Consider the following 22,426-nt stretch of genomic DNA (forward strand, 5'->3'; position numbering starts at 1 on the left):
TATAAATGAAAATTTTGATCAACTAAGATTTGTACCTTATACACTGCATTAAAGTCCATACTGTGAGTGGCTATTATAAAAAGGAAGAACGACAAAGCCGTACAATTCCTACGTGCTGATATATAAAACATGATTTGATGATTTCTGTTTAGTTTCGTCCTTTCTGATACGTCGGTGAAGCAATGCCGCAAGTATGACGTCAGTTAACCTTGAATCATTGGTCACCTTTGGTAAGCAAATCCCCATTCTACCTGCTGGTGACCACGACAGAGACAGAAATGTCATTCATCACGTTTGTGAACGCTGGATACATTTTATGTTAAAAGCCTACAGGTTATAGGTGACTCCTTTGCATGTTGACTTGAGATGATTTATAGTAGATAACATACAGAGGCTGATGACACACCTGTTTACAAGAAGCTTTCTATAAAAGACCCATCTACCACTTGTTGACTTTATCTGACAGTAGAGGTCGACCAATTACTACAACATATTGTAGAGTCCACCGTTGTGCATTCCTCTTAAGATCTTGAAGAAACCACGATCTTAACCTAATCAGTAGAAAGTAAAGAAAAGAGTTCTGGCAAAAATATTACTAAAGTCGTAACATCGTGTTAGTAGACGATAACAAATTTGAAAACGTTTGTAAGATACCAAGAGTAACTGCATTATCTAAGAAGACATTGGAGAGGAATAAGTCTGAAATATCAAGTTTGCTACGTGGAAATCGGAAATAACGAGTAGTGATACAGAGAGAAGAAGTTCAATAACGGGTCTCTATTAATATACTAAGTGAAGTTTTTGGATTTCTCGAACCCTTGTACAAAGTGGACAGCGAATACTCATAAAAAGAGGGTGGAGAGGAAAACAAGGAAGAAAGGCACACACACCATGGGAACACGTAGTGTCAAATTCAGTGTGTTGATTGTGATTTTGTCAGTGACCTTCATGTCATCAGCTGCCACGAGTAAATATACATTTCTATGTATGCTCTTAAGTGTTAATTCCAGTTTTCTGTCCATCTGTATTTTTGTATGGCTGAATGTTACTATGTCGGTGGGTACTGATGTCGGGTAAAAGTAAAAGGTAGGTCTTTTCAGAGGTCTATAACATTGCCAGCGTCGCTGCAGGTCGTTTGCATGCCATATTCACATTGTTTTGGATAGGTAGAACTAAATTGATTGAATGATTAAGAAAACCATCTTTATCAACATAGTCCTTAAAAATATTTATCTGCAAATTTGTTTCTGCTTCATTATCCCATGGGTGTGCATAAGATACTTTAAGTGACATATTTTCTTTTCAATTGTATGAAGACCATAATAATTAGCCTCAAGTGTGCAACAACTTTGTCACTAGGCTGAAAACTCCTCTCCCCTGTGTTTCTGTCACAGCTAAGTTTCGTTTTCGATTAAGTATAATAAAGTTTAGTTCTTGCTAATTCATAAGCACTGAACAACTGATGTTCTAATTCGGGATATATAGAGGCTCAGATTAATCTTGAAACGTTCGTTTGGAAGAAGTCTCTATTTTAATAATGGCAATAGTCCAGAATGACCAGACACTAATTCCAAAGGACTAAAATCTAATGATTTTTGAATTGATTTGATTCCGCAACAGAAAGCAGCAGTAAATGAACACCATCGTCCCACTGTTTTCCTGTATCAAAGCAACATTTGATGAAATAGTTTAAAATCCCCTTGACGTTCGGGGTGATAGGCAGAAGTTGTAAATTGATGGATGCTATGTTCATGCATAACATCCTGGATGATCCCAGATATGATATTTGATCATTGATCAGATTGGAAAGATCTGATAAGTCCAACAAGTGCAAACATATTTTATCAAAATTCTTACTTCGGGTTTTAATTTTGCCATTCCTCTGATGAATTGCATCTGGAAATCTTGTTGGCGCATATATATTGTCAACCAGGTATTGTTAACAGGTAACGGACTTAACAATCTACCATTATTCTGCTAAATGTTTTGTCAAATGCCGACAAAGGTTACAGGTGAGTCTTAGAGATCTTCTGATTGGGATTTGATAAATGCGACAAGATGTACAGTATTTAGGAAAATCATTTTGAATTCGCGACCAATAACAATGATTGAATATCACGTGATTAATCTTAATGAGTTCTAAATAATGTGCCAGGAGATTTCATTGGTTAGACTAATAATTTCTCGTCGATATGACAAACTAACTCCATTTTCTCACAAGGACCCTGTTATTAACAATAAAACAAATCGATACCTTTGTAGCAGCAGTTTCTTTAATAGCCCTCTGAAACCGACAGAATATCTCAAGATCGTATTTCCTGTTCGACAATGGGTTATTCTATTTTTTACTCTGATAAAGTTAAGAGTTGGAGTGATAAAAGTTGGATCTCTTTCTTTTTCTCTCTCTTTTTGGATTTCGCTTTATTTGCTCTGATTTTTGCATAAGTTGCTTCTGAAGCTGAAGCTTTCTTAATTCCATCTGGTGTTTAAAATTGCTCTTAATTCCATTTGGTGTTTAAAATTGTTCTTAATTCCATCTGGGTTTAAAATTGCTCTTAATTCCATCTGGTGTTTAAAATTGCTCTTAATTCCATTTGGTGTTTAAAATTGCTCTTCATTCCATCTGGTGTTTAAAATTGCTCTTAATTTCATCTGCTTTCTAATACTGCAATTCTTTAGATATAAAGGTACTATTCCAATACGTCTGTAGAAAAAAAGATCTTTGCAATCAAATATAGAAAGAAAGTAATATTTTGATTTCTTGGTTCTGAAATATGATATTGTCTGGCAAGCTAAAGCAATTGGTCTTTTTCATGGATTTTAACCCTTCCTGGTTATGGTTCAAAACAAAGTTCTCCACTCTAGATAAAAATACGAAAGCTTGTTGATTTCAATACTGATTTCTCAACTATATGAAATTAAATTACAAGGGACTAAGCAAATTCCGAAACAGAGTGAATATAAATTTGAAAGGCAATGTTTATTTCTCTTAAATAATTTTCAGACTGTCTTATTCTGGACGAGTACCGTCAATTATTTGTCACGAATTTTCGTTCTTATACTAAGTAATTTAAAAACGCTAAAACCATCAAATTTTGTAAAGTTCAAGAAATGTGGTCCTATATACAGAGAGAATTTAGAACGATCTTACAAAGTCGTGAATTAAATCACAAATAATCCTCAATGTTTTATCACAGTCCGAAAGTAGAGAGTATTCCGAACGAATTCCAGTGGTGTTACGAATGCATAATATCAATATTGACGTGCCAGTAGCCCGAATATGTGATAATGTGCCAACAGTCTTGATGAATCACAATGATATAACCCAGAATGCCCTTGAAAAGATTCACAGTAGTTCCAAAATGTTTTATATCCTAATGTTGATAACACTGTAAAATTCCTATGAATTACTTTTATGAAAAAAATCCTCTAAATATATAACCGAACACAGGTAAAGGTGTTAAATTAATTATAATAATTATGACGTATACAATTTTATATACCTCCCATCCTGAAAATACTCTGTCATTCGCAAACAGGGTCAGGTGTATCAGCTTGAATTTGAACTAGCTACTGGTAAAGATCTTGTAGAGCATGGGTTTTACTTTCAAGGATAAAACCAGTCTCCTGAACTAAGATCCAGGTAAGCATGTTTGCCTATAAGTAATAATTATCGTAAACTGTAATATACAATGATGTACAAGATGTATCTTTTTTTAGGCGTTGTTACAATATGACCCCTTGAATTTGTAATCATGGCCACAAAATATTGAACATAAAATATGGATATAAATAGCACAAGGTTCCAGTGTTTCAAGTAATTTTGGTATGCAATTTAATATTCACAATGCCTTTAATTCGATTTCAATCATTCCACAATTACATTTAAATAACTTTGTCACCCACCCGCATTATTGCACGTCATAACTGGGTTCTTCCGCAATTTATTCCTCCATTGGTTTTTACGATTTCAATAACATTTCGTTCGGGGTTTTAATTTGATGGGACCCTTAATGAGTTTAATTTCCAGGGTATTACTACTTCTTTTGCAGTTATACATTGACACCCCGACTATATGTCCATCTTGTGAAAAATTTGATTTTGCAGCATTACTATACCAGGATGTGCTGGTTTTAAACTAAAGTTCGTACGATACTTCTATTTTCAATGATACGTTAAGTAAGTTTGATTTCAGCGTTCTATGTGGTTTTTTTTAAAGAGGAGATATACATCTTTACTGCATGTCCTACTAACTTTGGTTTCTGCGGGACATCTTTGACATGGATTGTTACATTTTAACAACGTCTTCATACAGCTTTATACAGAGGAGAACTTTAATCCATACGACCCCTAATTGTTTAGCTTATTTTTTCATTCAGTAAGTTAACTTACTTTGGACTATTTGATTTTTGACGTGTTAAGCATATTTAATTTGTATTGTGTGATCGACTTTTGTCCATGATTTAGGAATATATTGCACAGCTAATTCTTGTCTATTATTTATAGATTATGTTTCAAGATCATTATTTATTTGAGATAAGCTTGTTTTCTGTCATATGAGTTTAGGACTTTGGTATTCCCATTGGGACATCCTGGTTCACCTGATGCTTTATATGTTCTTTTCGAAATTGTTTGTAAGAAAAATATCCAGTTTTACAACTTAGTATGTTCAGGAAATGAATGTTATTAGAACATGACCCTCAACCTGGTGCTCTTATCTTGTCTTTCTTTGGTTATTTAAAGGTAGTGATAAACAAAATTGCTCATTCCCACTCGTAAAATCTGCCTAGAGGATTCAGTCTTTTAGTTGTGTTCAGTCATAATTTGAGAGAATTTATTTACTTCTGTTATTTATTGGAATCACAAAGTTTTCATTAATACTTTCGGAATAAATCACTGTTTTGGGATTACTGTGAATACATTTACAGATATTATGATTATTTCATTGTGACACATCAATGCTATTAGCACATCAACAATATTCCAGTTCATTGGTACATCAGCACATTCAAGATAGAAATTCATTCAGAAGACCACTGGAATTCATTTGACATACTCTATGTTTTTTGGACTTGTAAGAGAACGTTTAGGACTGTTTGAGATTTAATTCACAATAAAGCAAGTTCTTTTCAAATTTTCACTTGGTGTTGTAGGGAAATAAATCATATATTAAAATGTGACATAACTAGTTGGTTATCCCTCTATTTTCCTACTTACTTGAAGACCATATAATCGCAACAAAGGATGCATGTCATTGATTCTCCTTTCTCCTAACATGGGTTTCCCAGCGCAAGATCTTAAGATGTTTAAGACCATGTCTTAAAATGTGTAATCAGCGGGGCCCTTTTGCTATGGTCCATTTTCTAATAACTCTGATAGCTGTTCTGATTTCATTTCATCTGCATTAACATCATCATCTTCATCATCCTCTTCCTCATCATCATCATCACATTTCGTCTTTGTAGGGGTCCCAGGTGGTTGCATTGTCACTTACTCATTGGGTATTTGACAAAACTTGTCCATAAATTTCATTGGGTCAGTGTTTTCTTCGCCGGTTTTTCCTCCACTAAATATACAGGCCAGCATGTGTGGCTCATCCATACGGAAACTATCAATGTACTAATTCGGAAGTTAATGTAGGGCGTAAATTCTAGATTGTAAAGGCCTAACAAGGACTAGAAAGGAGTTGTGGTTTTTAACTTACTGGAATCATATGATGCAGCTCTTTACTGATGGGTACAAATTTGCTTGAATGGTCCCAATAGATAAAGCTCATCGAGTCAGCTGCTAGCAGCCAGTATGCTTTTGTTGGAGGTAATTCACTGACCCTGTTCCTTACATCACTAATAGCCCGTGAAAATGGCAATAGAGATTCGTTATTTAGGGACCTAGATTATAGAATTAGAAATGATGTTACTCTTACGTGCTTGATAAACCAATTACCTTAAATGAGATTTACATAATTATGCATGTTGACGTTATCAACATAATACTTCTGGGGAAAAGAATGTCTGTCTTATATAATAGATGCGTAAAATAAAATCTTAAAAAACACGAGACAAAGCGTAATATCCGCTTTTGGATATCTTACAAAAATTTAAAACATTATTTTACTGTGCTTTAAAAAAATAATAAATACAGTAGAGCTTAAATTCTAGATTCTAATGTACTGGAATATATGATGCAGGTGATGGGTAAAAATTCTGTGTGAATGGGCCCAATAGACAATGCTCCTCGAATCAGTTGCCAACAGCCATTATGCCTTTATTAGTGAACTTCACCGACCCGATTCCCTGCATGCCTTGTCATTAATAGGTCATGAAAAGTGCAGTAGAGATTCGTTTTGTTTAGGGACCTAGTTGATAAAATAAGAAATGGTGTTACTCTGAAGATCTTAATAAATCAATTAGATTAAATGAGATTTACATAATCATGCACGTATGTGAGTTTTCATAAATTTGCACAACGCAGACGGTTGAATTAAATCGGATGCGAGATAATTAAAAATAGATTGACCAAGACTGATACTCGTGAGGTATTTCACACTGAGATTCGAATTAATTTTACGCTTAGTTTCCTACAGTCAATGATCTTGTCTTTTTATTTTTTGCAGGTTGTAGGGATCGGCATGTTTGGATTGCTGATGGATCCTATTCATGTAAAGGCTTGCTTGATCCGGCAGATACAATCGGATTGTACCCAATGAGGGACTATTTCTGCAATACGTACAAACTAACCTATTGTTGTCAGACCTGCAAACTGGTAAACGAGGTACTACTGTTACTACTACTACTACTACTACTACTACTCTACTGCTATGTTATAGTAAGATGATGATGGTGATGATGATGATGATGATGATGATGAAACTGATTCATAAACGAAAATGTTAGAGGCAAAGATAGTTTCGATATTTGATATAGCAGCTAAAATTTGTTTACATGCATGCTTTTGAAAGTAAGTTAACTTTACTGGGAAAATGGCATCTAATCGAGCTCTTAGTTGTCACCATCATATTCACTGGGTGTAGTTTCAAGTTGTGATATGCCATGAATTCCAATAATAACAACACGCATAAGTATCCTGGGTTGCATGATTTGACCATTGTTGCCAATACGCTTCCATTAGCAACCAGTGTTTGTCCGTGTCCTTCTCCAATTTTTCTATATTTGTTGGTTGTTATTGAACGGACGCTGTCGTAAAAAAAAGAAATAGACAAATAAAGCATGGTAGGCTACTTCTGTAAACGTTATTTCCAAGATGGGATATTATTATTTTAATGTTTTACAATCTTAACATAACGTGCCTTCTGTTTGATTACAGGAGCTGCAAAAAGAGGCTCTACAAACTAAAGAAATCGAAAAGCCGCTAGTAGCCGAGCTTCCAAATGTGATTGTGTAGACCATTTATCTCTCACTAGCGAATCAGAACACGTCTTACAGCGGTGATTAAGCACTCTCTACCAATATTTACATCCGTTAAGGAAATCGAACAGTTTGCACAATCGAATTTAATACATTTGTAGAGACTGATTTTTATATGAAGACTAGTGATCCGTACACCGTTTGAGGAATTGGTTCTCCAGAATTTCCATTGTTAAGATTTTTTTCTATGTCTTGGTCTAAAGAGCTTCAATGAAACAGAAAACCACTGAATACATTTTATTCTCTCCGCAGAAAACAATACACGGAAATTAGGAGATCTTGTTCATTGTGTTTTAAACGGTATACAAGAACAATATTTGAGAAATTAGGTTCATAGAAGAAACATCGAGCCAGTAACACCACACTCCCCTATTTTCCCCTCTATCAATCCGTGCACACAGCAAAATTTAGTACTTTTTGTCAGCGTTATAAAACAGTGGGAAAGATAATTAAAATGCACGTGGTTTTGACCTGCTTCCTTTGAAACTCGTTTGCACGGCATACTTTATCAATCTTAAATTTTAAAGGTCCATAAACAGTTTATTCTTCGTGACTTGTTTCGATTTTGGAAAATATATATGAATAATCGAGTTCATAACCTCGTTTCTACTCCACATACACACAATTGGTGACGTTCTTTAAATGTTAACTTGAAATCCTTATTCTTCTTGAAAATGTTGTTAATTGTATTTAATTTTTGATAATATATATTTTATTAATATTACTGATCATTTTGGATTGAACTTTAATTTTAGGAGGTATATATGTTTGATGTAATCTACATTTATGTCATTTCAAGGTGACGAATGGAAATAAAAATACCATTAATTAACCAGTTTTATTAAAACTTAAATACGACAGATCCTTTTAGTCATTAATCCACTAGTGTTTTCTCGTCTGTCTCTTGCTTATTTCTGACTAGCTTCTTTTCTAGCTGATGCTTTGGGGATTAATCGCAAGCTAAGGCCTACTAGCTTAGGAAGGTCTTGACTCCACACGTATATTTAAAAGAATGGACTTAAGAACTATATATCTAGGAGTTTGAAAACGGTGGTACTAAAACACCCATAATCACAGCCATGTTTTGCTCATGCATCGTTATGGAAACGAACTAATAACGACAAGTACGTGTTTATTAACCTTCATGAGAGATTACTTACCTGGTAAAGGAAATTATTCACCATTACTAATCTTCAAGATTTGTATTTTTTAAATATGTAATTGAAATACAATATCGATTAATATTTCTTTCAACAACGCGTACAAAATAAAATTAATCACATGTTCAAAACGTCACGTGACCAGTCTGTGCGGTCCTTTTCTTGCTGACGGAATGAGACTGTTAGTTTTCTTTTGAATCAAGCCATGTAGATATTAAGGAACACACCATACTGAAAATCCTTCGTAACTTTGAGATCAGTCCTACAGATCATACCTCGCATGTGCGTCGAGTGGTCCTATTCAGAACACTTTCGCTATTTACTACACAGGGATTGACCGAGAAGCTACGAATGTTTGAACATTTTTTCACTCGTCAGATCTCCGTTAAACCTGCAATAAATTCAATCGCAGAAATGGCCTATATAAACTTCATAGATTAGGGTTTCTCTCTGAGGCGAAATGTTGGCAAAAAATCTCACAGAAATTGCTAGGGTAGTTCTGAATGATTAACTATCTTAACTCCAGCTGGTCAGTAGATTTTGCTACCTATCAGCAGTAACTCTTTCAAACGCAAGAGAGTGCTCGTGGAAAACACCGATTAGTCCAGCTACATGTCAAAGTTGCATGATCCTTGCTTAGTGTAGATGACAAGATCCTGCAGGCTGTATATGTAATAAAAAAAGCATTGAGAGGTATATTATACAACTAATTACCAATCATTTTAATTACTATATTATAATTTGAAGCAACAGTTATCGAGAGGTGAATGCTTAAGGATGGTTTTGAAAGGTTATATTTGAGATCTTTTGGTAATTATATCGGTTCTTTTAAATATATTTGAGTTATTGTCTTCTTAACGAACACGGCGGTTACATTTTAATATTGTTCTTCAATTTGTAAGAAAAATATTACTGCCCTTATCGTTCTAAGTCGTCGCATTTACAAAGTCCACGCCAAATTTCTCACCAAGCATCACACATTTTCTTATCTAAATATCATACATTTTTCACCGCACATTTCTCTGAAAAAGAGATATCTTTATATACAGTTTAGACCTAATCCAATTTAAAATTGTCTTTACGTAGTCAGGTAATTCACACTCGAAGATCATGGAAGCTAATGAAACGGCCCCCCAAAAATGTACATAATGAATTTTCATTATCTCAACAGAAAATTATCCAGACGAACCTCAAATCTCCCAATTGGAGCCGATATTATATGCTTTATCGAATCTATATAGAAAGATTAGAAAATATCATCGTTAAGTAAAGAAAATAAAACAATTAAATTTAATCTCTTCATAGTTAATTAGGTAAATTGACATATCTGATTATTTTTAAAATTTGTCTTCATACTATGACTATTTTCGTCATTCAACAGCGTAAAATAAACAACACCAACACGTAGAATGTGTGAAGAGTTTCGCTTTATTGAATCATCAGACTGAATTCAAACTCTCTCTCTATATATATGTTTTCTAGTTAGTTTTATTGTTATTTTATTTCATTATATGCTGTGAGTAATGAGCCATTGTATTTAGTCGCTGACTTTGACAAATGTCAGTGCAATTTTGATAAGCAATATTTCTTTCTTTTAGAGTGAGTATCATTTTTTAAGCTGAGTCAAGGACATTGTATTTTTTTCAAAGCTAGACTACATGATGATTGTCATGTGTTTTATTGTGATTTTGGTGATGGACATTCTGATTATAACTAAGATCCTTCTAGAACAATGTACTTTTGACCCTTGTCCGGGGTCTTGACCCTTGTCCGGGGTCTCCTTTTACGTCTTAGTTTAAAACATCACCATGTTCATCTGAAAATTAGTCATTCGTTCAATACGAGTTTAAGACAATGTCAGCTGTATTATTGTTGGGTTAAGTAATTCATTCGGGCTGGTATTTTATTTATTGAAATTATTTAATTCAATTTATTCCTCTCTGGAATCGCTAAGTGTTCTTCAAAAATAACATTCTTGGAAATAGAGACTTGAATTTATACTGAAATATAAAATAAGGATATATTCTTGGATTGTATTATTATGGTCCAACAAAAGACTGTTGGCACATCATCACTACACGGGTCACAATATGCACATCAACACCTTCAGCGTTGGATTTATATTGGGGTTTAAACTAAAGTTTACTAAGAACTTTAATCATTTTCTTTACGTTTTCACTTTCACTTTTACGTTTCTCGGGAATTAATTTTTTTTGTAGAATTTTGTAAAGTTCGATGATTTTCATTCTTTTCTGTTACTTATTTTAAGACCATAGATTCGCAAAATGAATTGATGGATACACCTGGATATGAAAATTTCTCTAAACTATTTGAGAAAACATCGTTTTGAAATTTAAATTCACCTTGTTTTGGAACATTCTAGGTCCAGATAGTATTTCACATATTAGAAATTAAAAGTGAATGCAACAAGCTTTTACAATGCCATCTAGAGTGGAGAACTTTATTACAAATCCTACCCAGATATGGTTAGACAATTTCAGAATGGATGAATTGCATACATACATACATACATACATACATACATAGACGTACATACATGCATGCATGCATGCATGCATCCATCCATCCATCCATACATACATACATCACCTCTGTGAGTGTCGTCGAGTCTCGGGCTCGGCCAATGTGGATATGTGAGAAAGCTTGCCGGTAGCTTGTAATGGTTCGGTGGTTCTTTCTGAGCTTTTCCCGGGTTCTTCCTCTACCGTTTATACTAGCCGCCATGTATAGCCTATCTTGTGCTGAAAAATGCGTTAAATCCTATAACAGCATACATACATACATACATACATACATACATACATACATACATACATGGATACATACATACATACATACATACATACATACATACATACATACATACATACATACATACATGCTCCAATCAGACAGCAAAGGAAAAAGGAAAATAAGCAGAAAATTAAGGAGATATCATCTATGTTCAGATAGTTCATGATATTAAAGCACATACATTTGCCAATTACAAATATATGATATATCTTTAAATTACTACATTCTACGATAATAAGATATATGTGGCATAGACATTATAAAACACGTTGATATTACAGACAACAGTAAATATTTGTGCTTTTGATAACCATGAACCTTAAAGCAAAGTTAAGTGAACTGACACATGTTTGCAATTATGTTCCTGGTGTTGTGCCAATCTGGTTACGGACCACATACCTACCTCGCGCATACCTCCCGAAGGGTGAACCTTAACCGGGGTTCATACCAGGCCTGTGACTATTGACAGGGGAACACGGGTCTGGCCTGTGACTATTGACAGGGGAACACGGGTCTGTTGATTGTGTCGAGCTCCACCTTGTGAGGCAAAGGTATTATGTGAACTTGATAAAGAAACTGTATGATGGCGTACATGTTAAAAAAATGTTGAATTTTTGGACGGAATGTGGCTTATATACAAAATATTTACCACTCATTAAGGATATTGCACTTGTTGCCTTGATCTTTTATCTGATATAGTTTTTAAAAAGACAAAACATCGTTATATATTCATCTTTTTGTTCTTTGTATTTTCATTGATACGGATGTTTTTTCGTGCTACAGTTTTGTGCAAGATCAATTTTATATCGTTGTAAATTTACCTTTAGTTGGAACTATATAGCCACTAGTGTGCTGAGGTGACTTGAAACCCTACTACACGCATAGATTACTACATGAATATGTGTTATGTTTCAAACACATTACTATTGTACTGCCATACTGTATACATTAAACGTAGATAAGACAAATACATAACTTATTTAATTAAGCAAATAAACATTGGAGTGAACCAGGTAAAGATATTAACAAGGAAGAAAGAAAGAAGCAAACGAACAAGAAAACACCAGCTAAATAGCTAATTAAATAATGACTAGCAACTAACCAATTAGCTAACTACATAGCTAATGAAGTCAGTAATTCAGTTACAAATGTACAGACTGATTAACTGTATATAATCTATGGTAAAACTCAAATACTTCTATCCAAAATATACTTTCTGGAGATAGAGAATACGTAAAATATTTGGGATCCACTGTTTCCATGATTCTTAAGAATTATCATAGAGGATATATCGTTAAACTTTAAAAAACGATCCAGCTATATAATGTAATAAATTTATATTTGATTGATTTAGCCTTAATTAATCTAGTGATGAAAGTAAAAATAGATGTTTAACATATCAGAACCCAACCCCATTTCTAAGCATTCCTTTTTTTCTTATTTATGCTGATCAAATCCATTTCCAAGTATTCCAGTTCTTGTTTATGCTGACCAAAGCCACTTCCGAATATTCCTTTTGTTAAGCACGTTTCCGAATCCACTTCCAAGTATTAAAGTTCTTCTTTAAGTCGGCTGGAGCCCCTTCTAGATATTCCATTTCCGTAGCATGTTATAGCATGTTGTTTGCGTAGAAAGAATAAATATTTTAGTGAGAATTTGATACTTATTGATACTTATGAGAATTGGCGTCTTTGCAGTTAGTTCTTGTCTACACTTTTGCACAGCGCTTTATTTATAAGGGTACAATTATTAACTGGCCTTTGTGATTGAGTGATAGTCGTATCTAATTGCCACGAGGATGACTGCAGTTTAAATCCTCGCAGCAGCTGTACATGGTGTCCTTTGTTTAATATCTGGGGGATTGTCCAACTCTGCATCTATTGGCACGATGTGAGATAGAGTTTCGACATTTCTGAAAGACAGATCTTGATGACACCCAATTAGAGTTGCATAGAAGGGAAAAGGTGAATACAGTGGTCAAGGTATACGAAGTCACTTGCAGACCTGCCTAGCTTACATTTTGGTATAGTACGTGATATGCTTGCCAAACACGCAGTTCGAAACCTAATGTTAGCAGTAATGCAGCATCCCTTCCATTTAGCTATTTACGTATGCTATATACATTTAATAATAATAATAATAATAGTAATAATAATAATAATAATAATACATGTAACGCAGCAAGAAAATTGGCACAATAGTTAGATTACCTTTGGTGTTTGGTATATGCACACTTTTGTACTATTATAATTCATGAAATTAAAACAAATGAACATATATACTAATGAAAATTGCATTTTATTTTACTTGATTCAATACTGATTTCATAATCTATACGTTTGATTCACGCTATCCATATTATGATCCTATCTAACAGAATGCTAATATATTTGACAACACAGAAGAATAACGTATAAAACAATGAATGCAACTAAACATTGCCGGGCAAAAAAAGACACAAAGTCTATATTTCTTATCATCATTCCATTTTGACAGACCATTTTAGTCAAAAGTGACACAATTAACCGCTTCTTTTTATTGCTTTGAACATCACCCCTCAATTCGCTTCTTCTTATTTTGCTCCTTTCATTCAAATATTCCAATTATTCTTTGCGCTAATGAATTGCCTCAAAATGCAATCAGAAACAGCAAGATAAAAATAATAAGGTCACTCATACAAATATTAATTGACATTTAAACGGCAAGTTAGCTTAAAGAAATATAAAATTGCATGCTGTGTTATTGTGAAGTGACCCCTAAACTAATATGGTCGCATTTTGCGTTCATGTTTCCGTTTGTTGCCATTGAGCGTAACGGAGAACTTGTATGCAATTTGCATGTGTTGGATGTTTACATAACGTTATCTTCTGTCAAAAAACAAATATCGAATGCGTTGTTAGTTTTTAAGGACTTCTTAGACGTTGAAATCTGGTTAAATTTGAATTTATACATTTACAAACCTGTTTAAAAACTAAATTGACTGTTAATTTCACTCTTTTTTTATTGTATCAATTGTAAATATGTTGCAGTTGATTTATACTGTTTATGGCATAACCATCAAACATACCATAAATAAACTACCAGTAAGAGACGATTTCAAACATAGATTTTACATGCAAGATTGAACATGGCTCAACGCCTCTTGATTAGGTAATGTGTGCTTTAAAATATTACAATTTCTTTTAAAATTAATATACCCCGCTAGAGTGAAACAAAACAAAAATCACGGATATCAAATTATCTAATTAGGAAACGTCTTAAAAGTGTGATGTTCCATGAATTCGGGGATAGTTTAAGCTGTATAAATATAGTAAATACATTCAAGTCAACTGCACCTATCACATTTCCATACATTCTACACCTCACGCGCTGGCACCCATGACGTCATTATAATCGATAAATCTAAAAAATTCACGAAATTTTTAAAAGCAAAGGTTTGTTCATGCAAAATGTATAAAACGACTTCTAAAATGAAGAAAATCAATTTTGGACATTTTGTGAGTCCGTTGCAGAGATCTAAAGTCCCTTGTCCTTGGTAGATTTTTTCGAGTATGATATATGTGAGATTAAATACATGTTCCTATTAGGAGATGAAACTATAATGACATTACCCAAAAAGACAACAAGTACATTTCCGAGAGATGTTTTATTGGCAAGGAAACTATTAATAGATGAAAATATAACCCGTACATGAGAAGACGTAGTGAAAACAAATTTAACTGCCTAATGCGGTTGAAAAAGGTACCAGCTTTTTAGAAATGGTTTGAATATAATGTAATCATTTTTGGTGATGTGATTACAGATCATGGAACTAGTATATGTGTTGATTGTGTTAAAGCTAAATAAGATCTCAGCTTTCCTTAGTTTTCAAATTATAATTCAATGTGTAAAGTGCGTATCGACAAAGTTACAATTAGATGAAACGACAACGGTCAAACCATTCATCCCTTTCGATTTGGAAACTATGTTTCGAAACAATAAAGGGTTAAAGATCTGTATAAACCAGTGCTGAAAAGTAAAACGAACTAGTCAAAAGATATGGAATGAAACTTCTAATTTTAATATAGATATATGGCCGGCCTATCGCATATGCCAAAGTTTTACTATAACAAAAAATAATTAAAATTATCATGGTTTTAATTATGTTTTACGCCCAGAATTTTTACCAATTAATTCATTTTTGTACAAAATAAAGTTGTCTGATACAGAGAAATGTACTTTGTGCAAAAAATGTTCCGGAAACAATGCAACACTTGCTTTGGGAATGCAATTATGATAAACAGGTTTAGGAATGGTGTGATCTAATGGATTCAGGATAAAATGTGCACAGAGTGCTTAGGTCAAAATCTGGAATATTGGGAGATACAAGTACAGATGGAATACATGAGAAACCTTTTAGTTTTTGTTTCCATCCAGCCAAATACCACATCTATATAAGTAAAATGAAAAAGGGATTTGCCAAGATTATAAGGGTTGAATGTTTTTCTTAAACATCACAATATTTTGGAAAAATATATTACAAACAAACCTGAAAAGAAGCAAATACGTATGTTGATTCGGGAACAGTAGGGGCCATTATTCCATCAGTAACTAAGAACAAGATGTTATTATTCAAATTTACGTTTCTATAGCATGATGTCCATTATAGAGTATAATATGTTTGCGATACATAATGTCACTCCATGCCCAATCAACTTATACTCTCTCTCTCTCTCTCTCCATTTTACAACTATAGAAATGCATTGTATATAACTATATACAATGCAATAATAAAGATACGTATTACACGTATGTATCATCTAATCGTCAGTCAAATCATTAAGAAAAGATGATACCGTATTAAGTGCAATTTCCAGTAGGGGGTATTCGAGTACTATTAGCATGAGTACTATCGTCATACAAATCACGTGTGTTGATTGATTTTAATACCGTATATCACTGTTTGGCTGAAAACGTTCGTAAATTAAGTTGTTTTGATTTTTCTAACAGTTGTTGGATTACTCATGGACTGTTTTACTTATATGGACATACCACAATGGATATATGCAGATCTATAAGCCTTGATATGCGGAAGAAAACGTTTGCTCGAAAGGGACATTCTGTTAGAATAACTACAGTAATTTTCTTTTCATAACGTATAACATTAAAGGAATTAAAGGATACGTCTGACAAAGGCTGTTGAGAAAAAATAACAAACGAAAACTATAGTACTCTAAGATTTGTACCGTATACACTGTATTAATGTCCTAGCATTGAGTGGCTATTAAAATACGGATGAGATGACAATTGCTATATTTGCTGATAACAATAAATCAGTCTCGTTATTTCTTTTTATGCTCGTTCCTTTTTGATAAGGCGGTGAAACAATTCCTTAAATATGACGTCAAGTATCCCTGAATTATTGGTCACCTTTGTTAGGGAAGTCTCAACCCTACCTGAGAGCGACCCACGACAGTGACAGAAATGTCATTCATTACGTTTCAAATGCTTGGTACAATTTATGTTTAAAGCCGGCGGGTTATAGCTGGCTCCTTTGCAAGTTGACTTGGAAAGATCTATAGTAAAGGACGAATAGAGGGAGATAACACACCTGTTCGCAAGAAGTTTGCTATTTAAGACAGAACTACCTCTTGTTACCTTATTCTTACAGAAGACGTTGACCAATTAATACAACATATTGTAAACGCCACAGTTGTGCATTCCAAGTTAATCCTGGAAAAAAATAGGATCGTAGCCTAATTAGAAGTAAGGAAAGAAAAGAGGCTGACAAAAATATTACTGAAGTGGCTAAAAAAAATTGTGTTACTTGACGACAACAAAACTGAAGACTTAACTAAGGCATCAACAATAGCTGCCTTATATAAAAGAAGACATTTGAAAGTTAGAAGACTGAAACAGCAAGTGTACCTCGCGAGAATCTGCAAAAGCCGATCTTTTTTTTCCCATCTAACTGCAGCTCAAATAATTTCGATACAGATAGAAGAAGCCCATTAACAGGATTTAAATAGCGTATTAAGTTAATATTTTGGGTTCCTAGAACAGTGAATATACATAAAAAGAGGATAGAGAGGAAAATAAGGACGAAAAGCATCCAAGTCATGGCAACGATTAATGTAGAATTCAGTTTGTTGCTTGTGATTATGACAGTGACCTTCATGTCATCAGCTGCCATAGGTAAATATACATTTATATGTTTGTTCCTAATTTTTGTTTCCAGGTCTCTGTCCATTTGCAGACTTGTATGGTTGTATATAACTATTTCGTATGAGAAAGTTTTCTTTATCTAGTCGTCCACTTCTCCATACATGCATGTACATGCCACGTTATTTATGCTATAATAGGAAACCTTATGCATATGTGATAATGTGATCACTTCCTGTAGTCTGAGTCAGCATCGGTGGAAAACGATGTTGGATAAAAGTTAGAATGTATGTCTAAGGAGAGGCCTATGGCATTGTCGTTAAAAATGTCTTTCAGTACGAATGCATCCATTGCGAGTACTGTTTGCATATATCATGCCAGGGCGTAACGTGTAGCTTTACAATGAATAAGTCACGAAATTACGTCAGATAAGATGAGATTGTATCAACACAGAAGATAAATTAGCATGAAAGAAACTATTGTAGTAGTGCATCATAATATAAAATATAATAAAGAAAACATTAATAAACATTCACTTGTATACCCCCTTTGGCATCGAAATCCTCGCTACACCATTACGTGTACCATACCTGTCGAAACCATGTTCAATAAAACTTAAGTCTTTTCGTCAACTCTTTCTGGAAATGTATTCCATTGATATAGATTTGTTTTAAGACAATTCCGAAAATAATGATATAAAAGATTTGAGTTAAATACGTTGATCAATAGTATCTATTACATTCGGTATACAGTATAAGCATTATTTTCAGCCTTATCACTTCCATTTTTATCCCAGCATATTTTGAAATCGTAGGTGCTGTGCCAGTGCTAGTATTGTTAGAACGATAGACCGTACCATTTTTATTCTCCTAAATCATTGGATGAAACACCACTGCAACAGAGAATTTTTTTTTGGATGTAATTATCCCAGAACCTCATCAGCGTGTCAAAATGTCAAGTGTAATATCTAACTATCTATCTATCTAATTATCTATCTATCTATCTTTTTTTCTTAATATGGGTTTCCCAGCAAAAGATTCTATGTTTAAGACACTGTCTCGGAACATGTAATCAGCAGGGCCCGCTTGCTATGCGCCCATTTCTAACAACTCTAGTAACTGTACAGCTTTCAATTCTTCTACATTAACATTATCATCATCTTTGTCTTCACTGGGGTCCTAGGTGGCCGAGTGGTCTACGACACTAGCCATTAAGATCCCTTATTCATCTCACCTTTGTCCACGTGAATTCGAGTTTAGGCCTAATCAAGTCTTCCAGTGGGTTGGTGGGTTTTCGCGGGTATTACCTCCAGCAAATATACTGGCCCGCATGTGAGGCTCTTCTTGGCGAAAATCGCCCATAAGTAAGCCTGAATCTTCTTTGTAATATTTTGCTACAGTTGTACCTTTTGATGTCATTATTATTCTGTCTTATGCAAACATGAAAACTTTGTGCATTTCATTAAAATTATAAAAAGGATGAAACAAAGCTCTTTGTATTCTTTCATTAACCAGAATCTAAATTGATTCTTGCAGTCAGCAGAACAACTGTTTAGTGCTGATCACTGTTCTGATTGGAGAGCCACAGGAAATGAACGAGTCCTCGTGTGACGTTATTAGCATACTATTTCCGGGAAACTAATGTAGTATTTAATATATAAGATGCGTAGAATCACAGGTTGAAATCAGAGGAGACACAGCGTAATGTCGAGTAAACCTATCGTACGGCAAATTTGTAAAATGTTGTTACCGTGTTTTAATTACTCCAGTGATTTATGTCATATGATTAACATAATTTCACATGGGTACTTACAAATACAGAAATTAGTTCATCTGTTTCCTAAAGTTACAAAAACACTACATCTATAAGATATTAAAACTGAAAAAGGCACACAAAGTGAACTGCTAACTGCAATTCTTTGAGTGGCCGATAAGTCTATGGAATAATTAGCTTTAATTAAAATAAATCAGATAAAGTTTCTATGTAGTTCTAATGTGTATATGTATAATTAAACTTAATTTAATGCATATGTTATGTTAAACAAAAGTTTCCCATTAAGGAGACCATTAATGTACGAATCTTTATAAGGTATTTAATGTAAGCGTGAATTCTAAATGTATAACAGTGATTATAAAAGTACTTTTATTTTAATGTATTGGAACATAGGCTGCAACTCTTTACTGATGAGTTCAAATTCTGGGCCCTATAGATAATGCTCATCTAATCAGTTGCTAGCAGCCTCCTTGCTTTTATCAGAGGAACTTCACTGACCCGGTTCTTTCCATACCTTGTCACTAATAGCCCGTGAAAAGTGCAATAACGATTCGTTTACTCGGGACCTAGACGATAAAATTAGAAATTGTGTTAGTCTTAAAATCTTTATCAATCAAACGATTTACCTAATCATGCTTGTAGGTGAGCTTAGCATATAATGATAACTTTGCACAAACCAGACACTGTAATTAAATCGGATGCAATATAATTAGAACTAGATTGACAAAGATTGACCCTCGTGCGGTATTTCACATTAAGGCCCGAAATAATGTTACGCATAGTTTCCCACATTAATGATCTTGTCTTCTTTTTGGTCTTGCAGGTTGTAAAGATCAGTATGTCTGGATAGCAGATGGATCCTATCCATGTAAAGGCTTGCTTGATCCAGCATATCAAATCGGATTGTATCAAAAGAGGGACTATTTCTGCAATACGTACAAACTAACCTATTGTTGTCAGACCTGCAAACTGGTAAACGAGGTACTACTACTTCTGATATTAGTACTACTACTTCTAATACTAGTACTACTACTCCTAATATTAGTACTACTACTTCTAATACTAGTACTACTACTCCTAATATTAGTACTACTACTTCTAATACTAGTACTACTACTTCTAATACTAGTACTACTACTCCTAATACTAGTACTACTACTCCTAATACTAGTACTACTACTTCTAATACTAGTACTACTACTCCTAATACTAGTACTACTACTTCTAATACTAGTACTACTACTCCTAATACTAGTACTACTACTTCTAATACTAGTACTACTACTCCTAATATTAGTACTACTACTTCTAATACTAGTACTACTACTTCTAATACTAGTACTACTACTCCTAATACTAGTACTACTACTTCTAATACTAGTACTACTACTCCTAATATTAGTACTACTACTTCTAATACTAGTACTACTACTTCTAATACTAGTACTACTACTCCTAATACTAGTACTACTACTTCTAATACTAGTACTACTACTCCTAATATTAGTACTACTACTTCTAATACTAGTACTACTACTTCTAATACTAGTACCACTACTCCTAATAATAGTACTACTACTTCTAATACTAGTACTACTACTTCTAATACTAGTACTACTACTCCTACTATTAATGGTGCTAATAATAATGATAATAAGATGATGATGATGCATGGTGCTGATGTTGATGACTTATGATGATGATGGTGATGATGCTGATGACGATCCTGAGAGGAACATTGCTTGAGTCAAAGTTAGTTTCGATATTGTATATACAAGGTAACATATGTTTCCCTACATACCTTTGAAAGTAAATTAAATTTACTGGGAAAATACCATCATATCTAGCTCGGATTTTCCGACATCATAATCAGTGGGGATGGTTTCATGTTGTAAGAAGAATTGAACTATAAGTTTCATAATAACAACACGCAAATGCTTCATCGTTTGTATAATTTGGAATATTGGTGTGAAAACGCTTCCATTCGCATTCAATATTTGTCTGTCTTCTTACCAAATTCTGTCGAATGTATGTATGTATGTATGTGTGTGTGTGTGTGTGTGTGTGTGTGTGTGTGTGTGTGTGTGTGTGTGTGTACTTGTATGTGTGTGTTGGTGTCTCTTAAGGACTGTTTTTAAACCGTTGGTGTCGTAAAAGAAAAAGAAAAATATAAAATATGTTAGGCTAGTTCAGAAAACTTCATTTGCATGATGGGATATTATCGTGTTGATGCTTTACTATCTGAAAATTATGCACATTCTGTTTGATTGCAGGAGCTTCAGAAACAGGAGCTACAAATAAAGGAGATCGAAAAGTTGCTAGTTGCATAGAATCAGCTTCCAAATGTGATTGTCTATGCCAGTATATCTCTCACAAGCAAACCAGAGCACGTCTTGCAGCGGTGGTTTAGCACTCTTTACCAATATTTCCATCCATTAAGGAAATCGAACAGTTTGCACAATCGAATTTAATACATTTGCAGAGAGTATTTTTTATATGAAGACTAGTGCTCCGTACACCGTTTGAGGAATTGGTTCTCCAGAATTTCTATTGTTAAGATTTCTTTCTATGTCGCGGTGTAAAGAACTTGGATGAAATAGAAATTCCTGCATACATTGGTTTTCACCGCATACCTTATAAATCTTAAATTTTACATTTCAATTGAAAAATCAAGAAACAGCCTGATCGTAGTAAATTGTTTCTTATATATATATATATATATATATATATATATATATATATATATATATATATATATATATATATATATATATATATATATATATATAAGGAATCGAATTCATGACCTTGTGTTTCCACTCCACAGATACATACTGGTCCAAGTTTTTTAAAAATATTAACTTTTCGTCAGTATTTGTTTTTATTAATTTTACTGTTCCTTTAGGATTAAATGTTAATTATAGGAGGAATACATGTTTCGTGTTATATATTATATTATGTGTTAGATCCAGTATTGCCTTCACTAAATGATGTTATTAATACCTCTCTCTCATCCGGGGAATTCCAATCATTTTTCAAAACTGTCATTGTAAAGCCTCTGCTGGAGAAACCAGCACTAGACCATAACGATTTAAAGAACTACTGCCCAGTTTC

The 22,426-nt window shown here is 33.7% G+C and overlaps 1 protein-coding gene and 1 long non-coding RNA gene across 2 annotated transcripts; both read left to right on the plus strand.

The window, feature by feature from the left end:
• The first annotated feature begins 438 nt into the window (after positions 1 to 438).
• LOC149780064 (uncharacterized) lies at positions 439 to 8,284 on the plus strand. Its single transcript, XM_089936821.1, has 3 exons — positions 439 to 967; positions 6,614 to 6,771; positions 7,324 to 8,284. Exons 1-3 carry the CDS (start codon positions 892 to 894, stop codon positions 7,399 to 7,401), a joined length of 312 nt encoding a protein of 103 aa, XP_089792947.1. The 5' UTR covers positions 439 to 891; the 3' UTR covers positions 7,402 to 8,284.
• Positions 8,285 to 16,890: 8,606 nt separating this feature from the next.
• On the plus strand, positions 16,891 to 21,990 carry LOC149780065 (uncharacterized). The gene is made up of 3 exons (XR_016414874.1): positions 16,891 to 17,572; positions 20,136 to 20,293; positions 21,586 to 21,990. It is a non-coding gene; the product is annotated as an uncharacterized LOC149780065 (long non-coding RNA).
• The last annotated feature ends 436 nt before the right edge of the window (positions 21,991 to 22,426 follow it).

The sequence above is a fragment of the Sinohyriopsis cumingii genome, chromosome 16 (genome assembly GCF_028554795.1).
Source record: "Sinohyriopsis cumingii isolate HCF-2022 chromosome 16, ASM2855479v2, whole genome shotgun sequence".
Taxonomy (NCBI): domain Eukaryota; kingdom Metazoa; phylum Mollusca; class Bivalvia; order Unionida; family Unionidae; genus Sinohyriopsis; species Sinohyriopsis cumingii.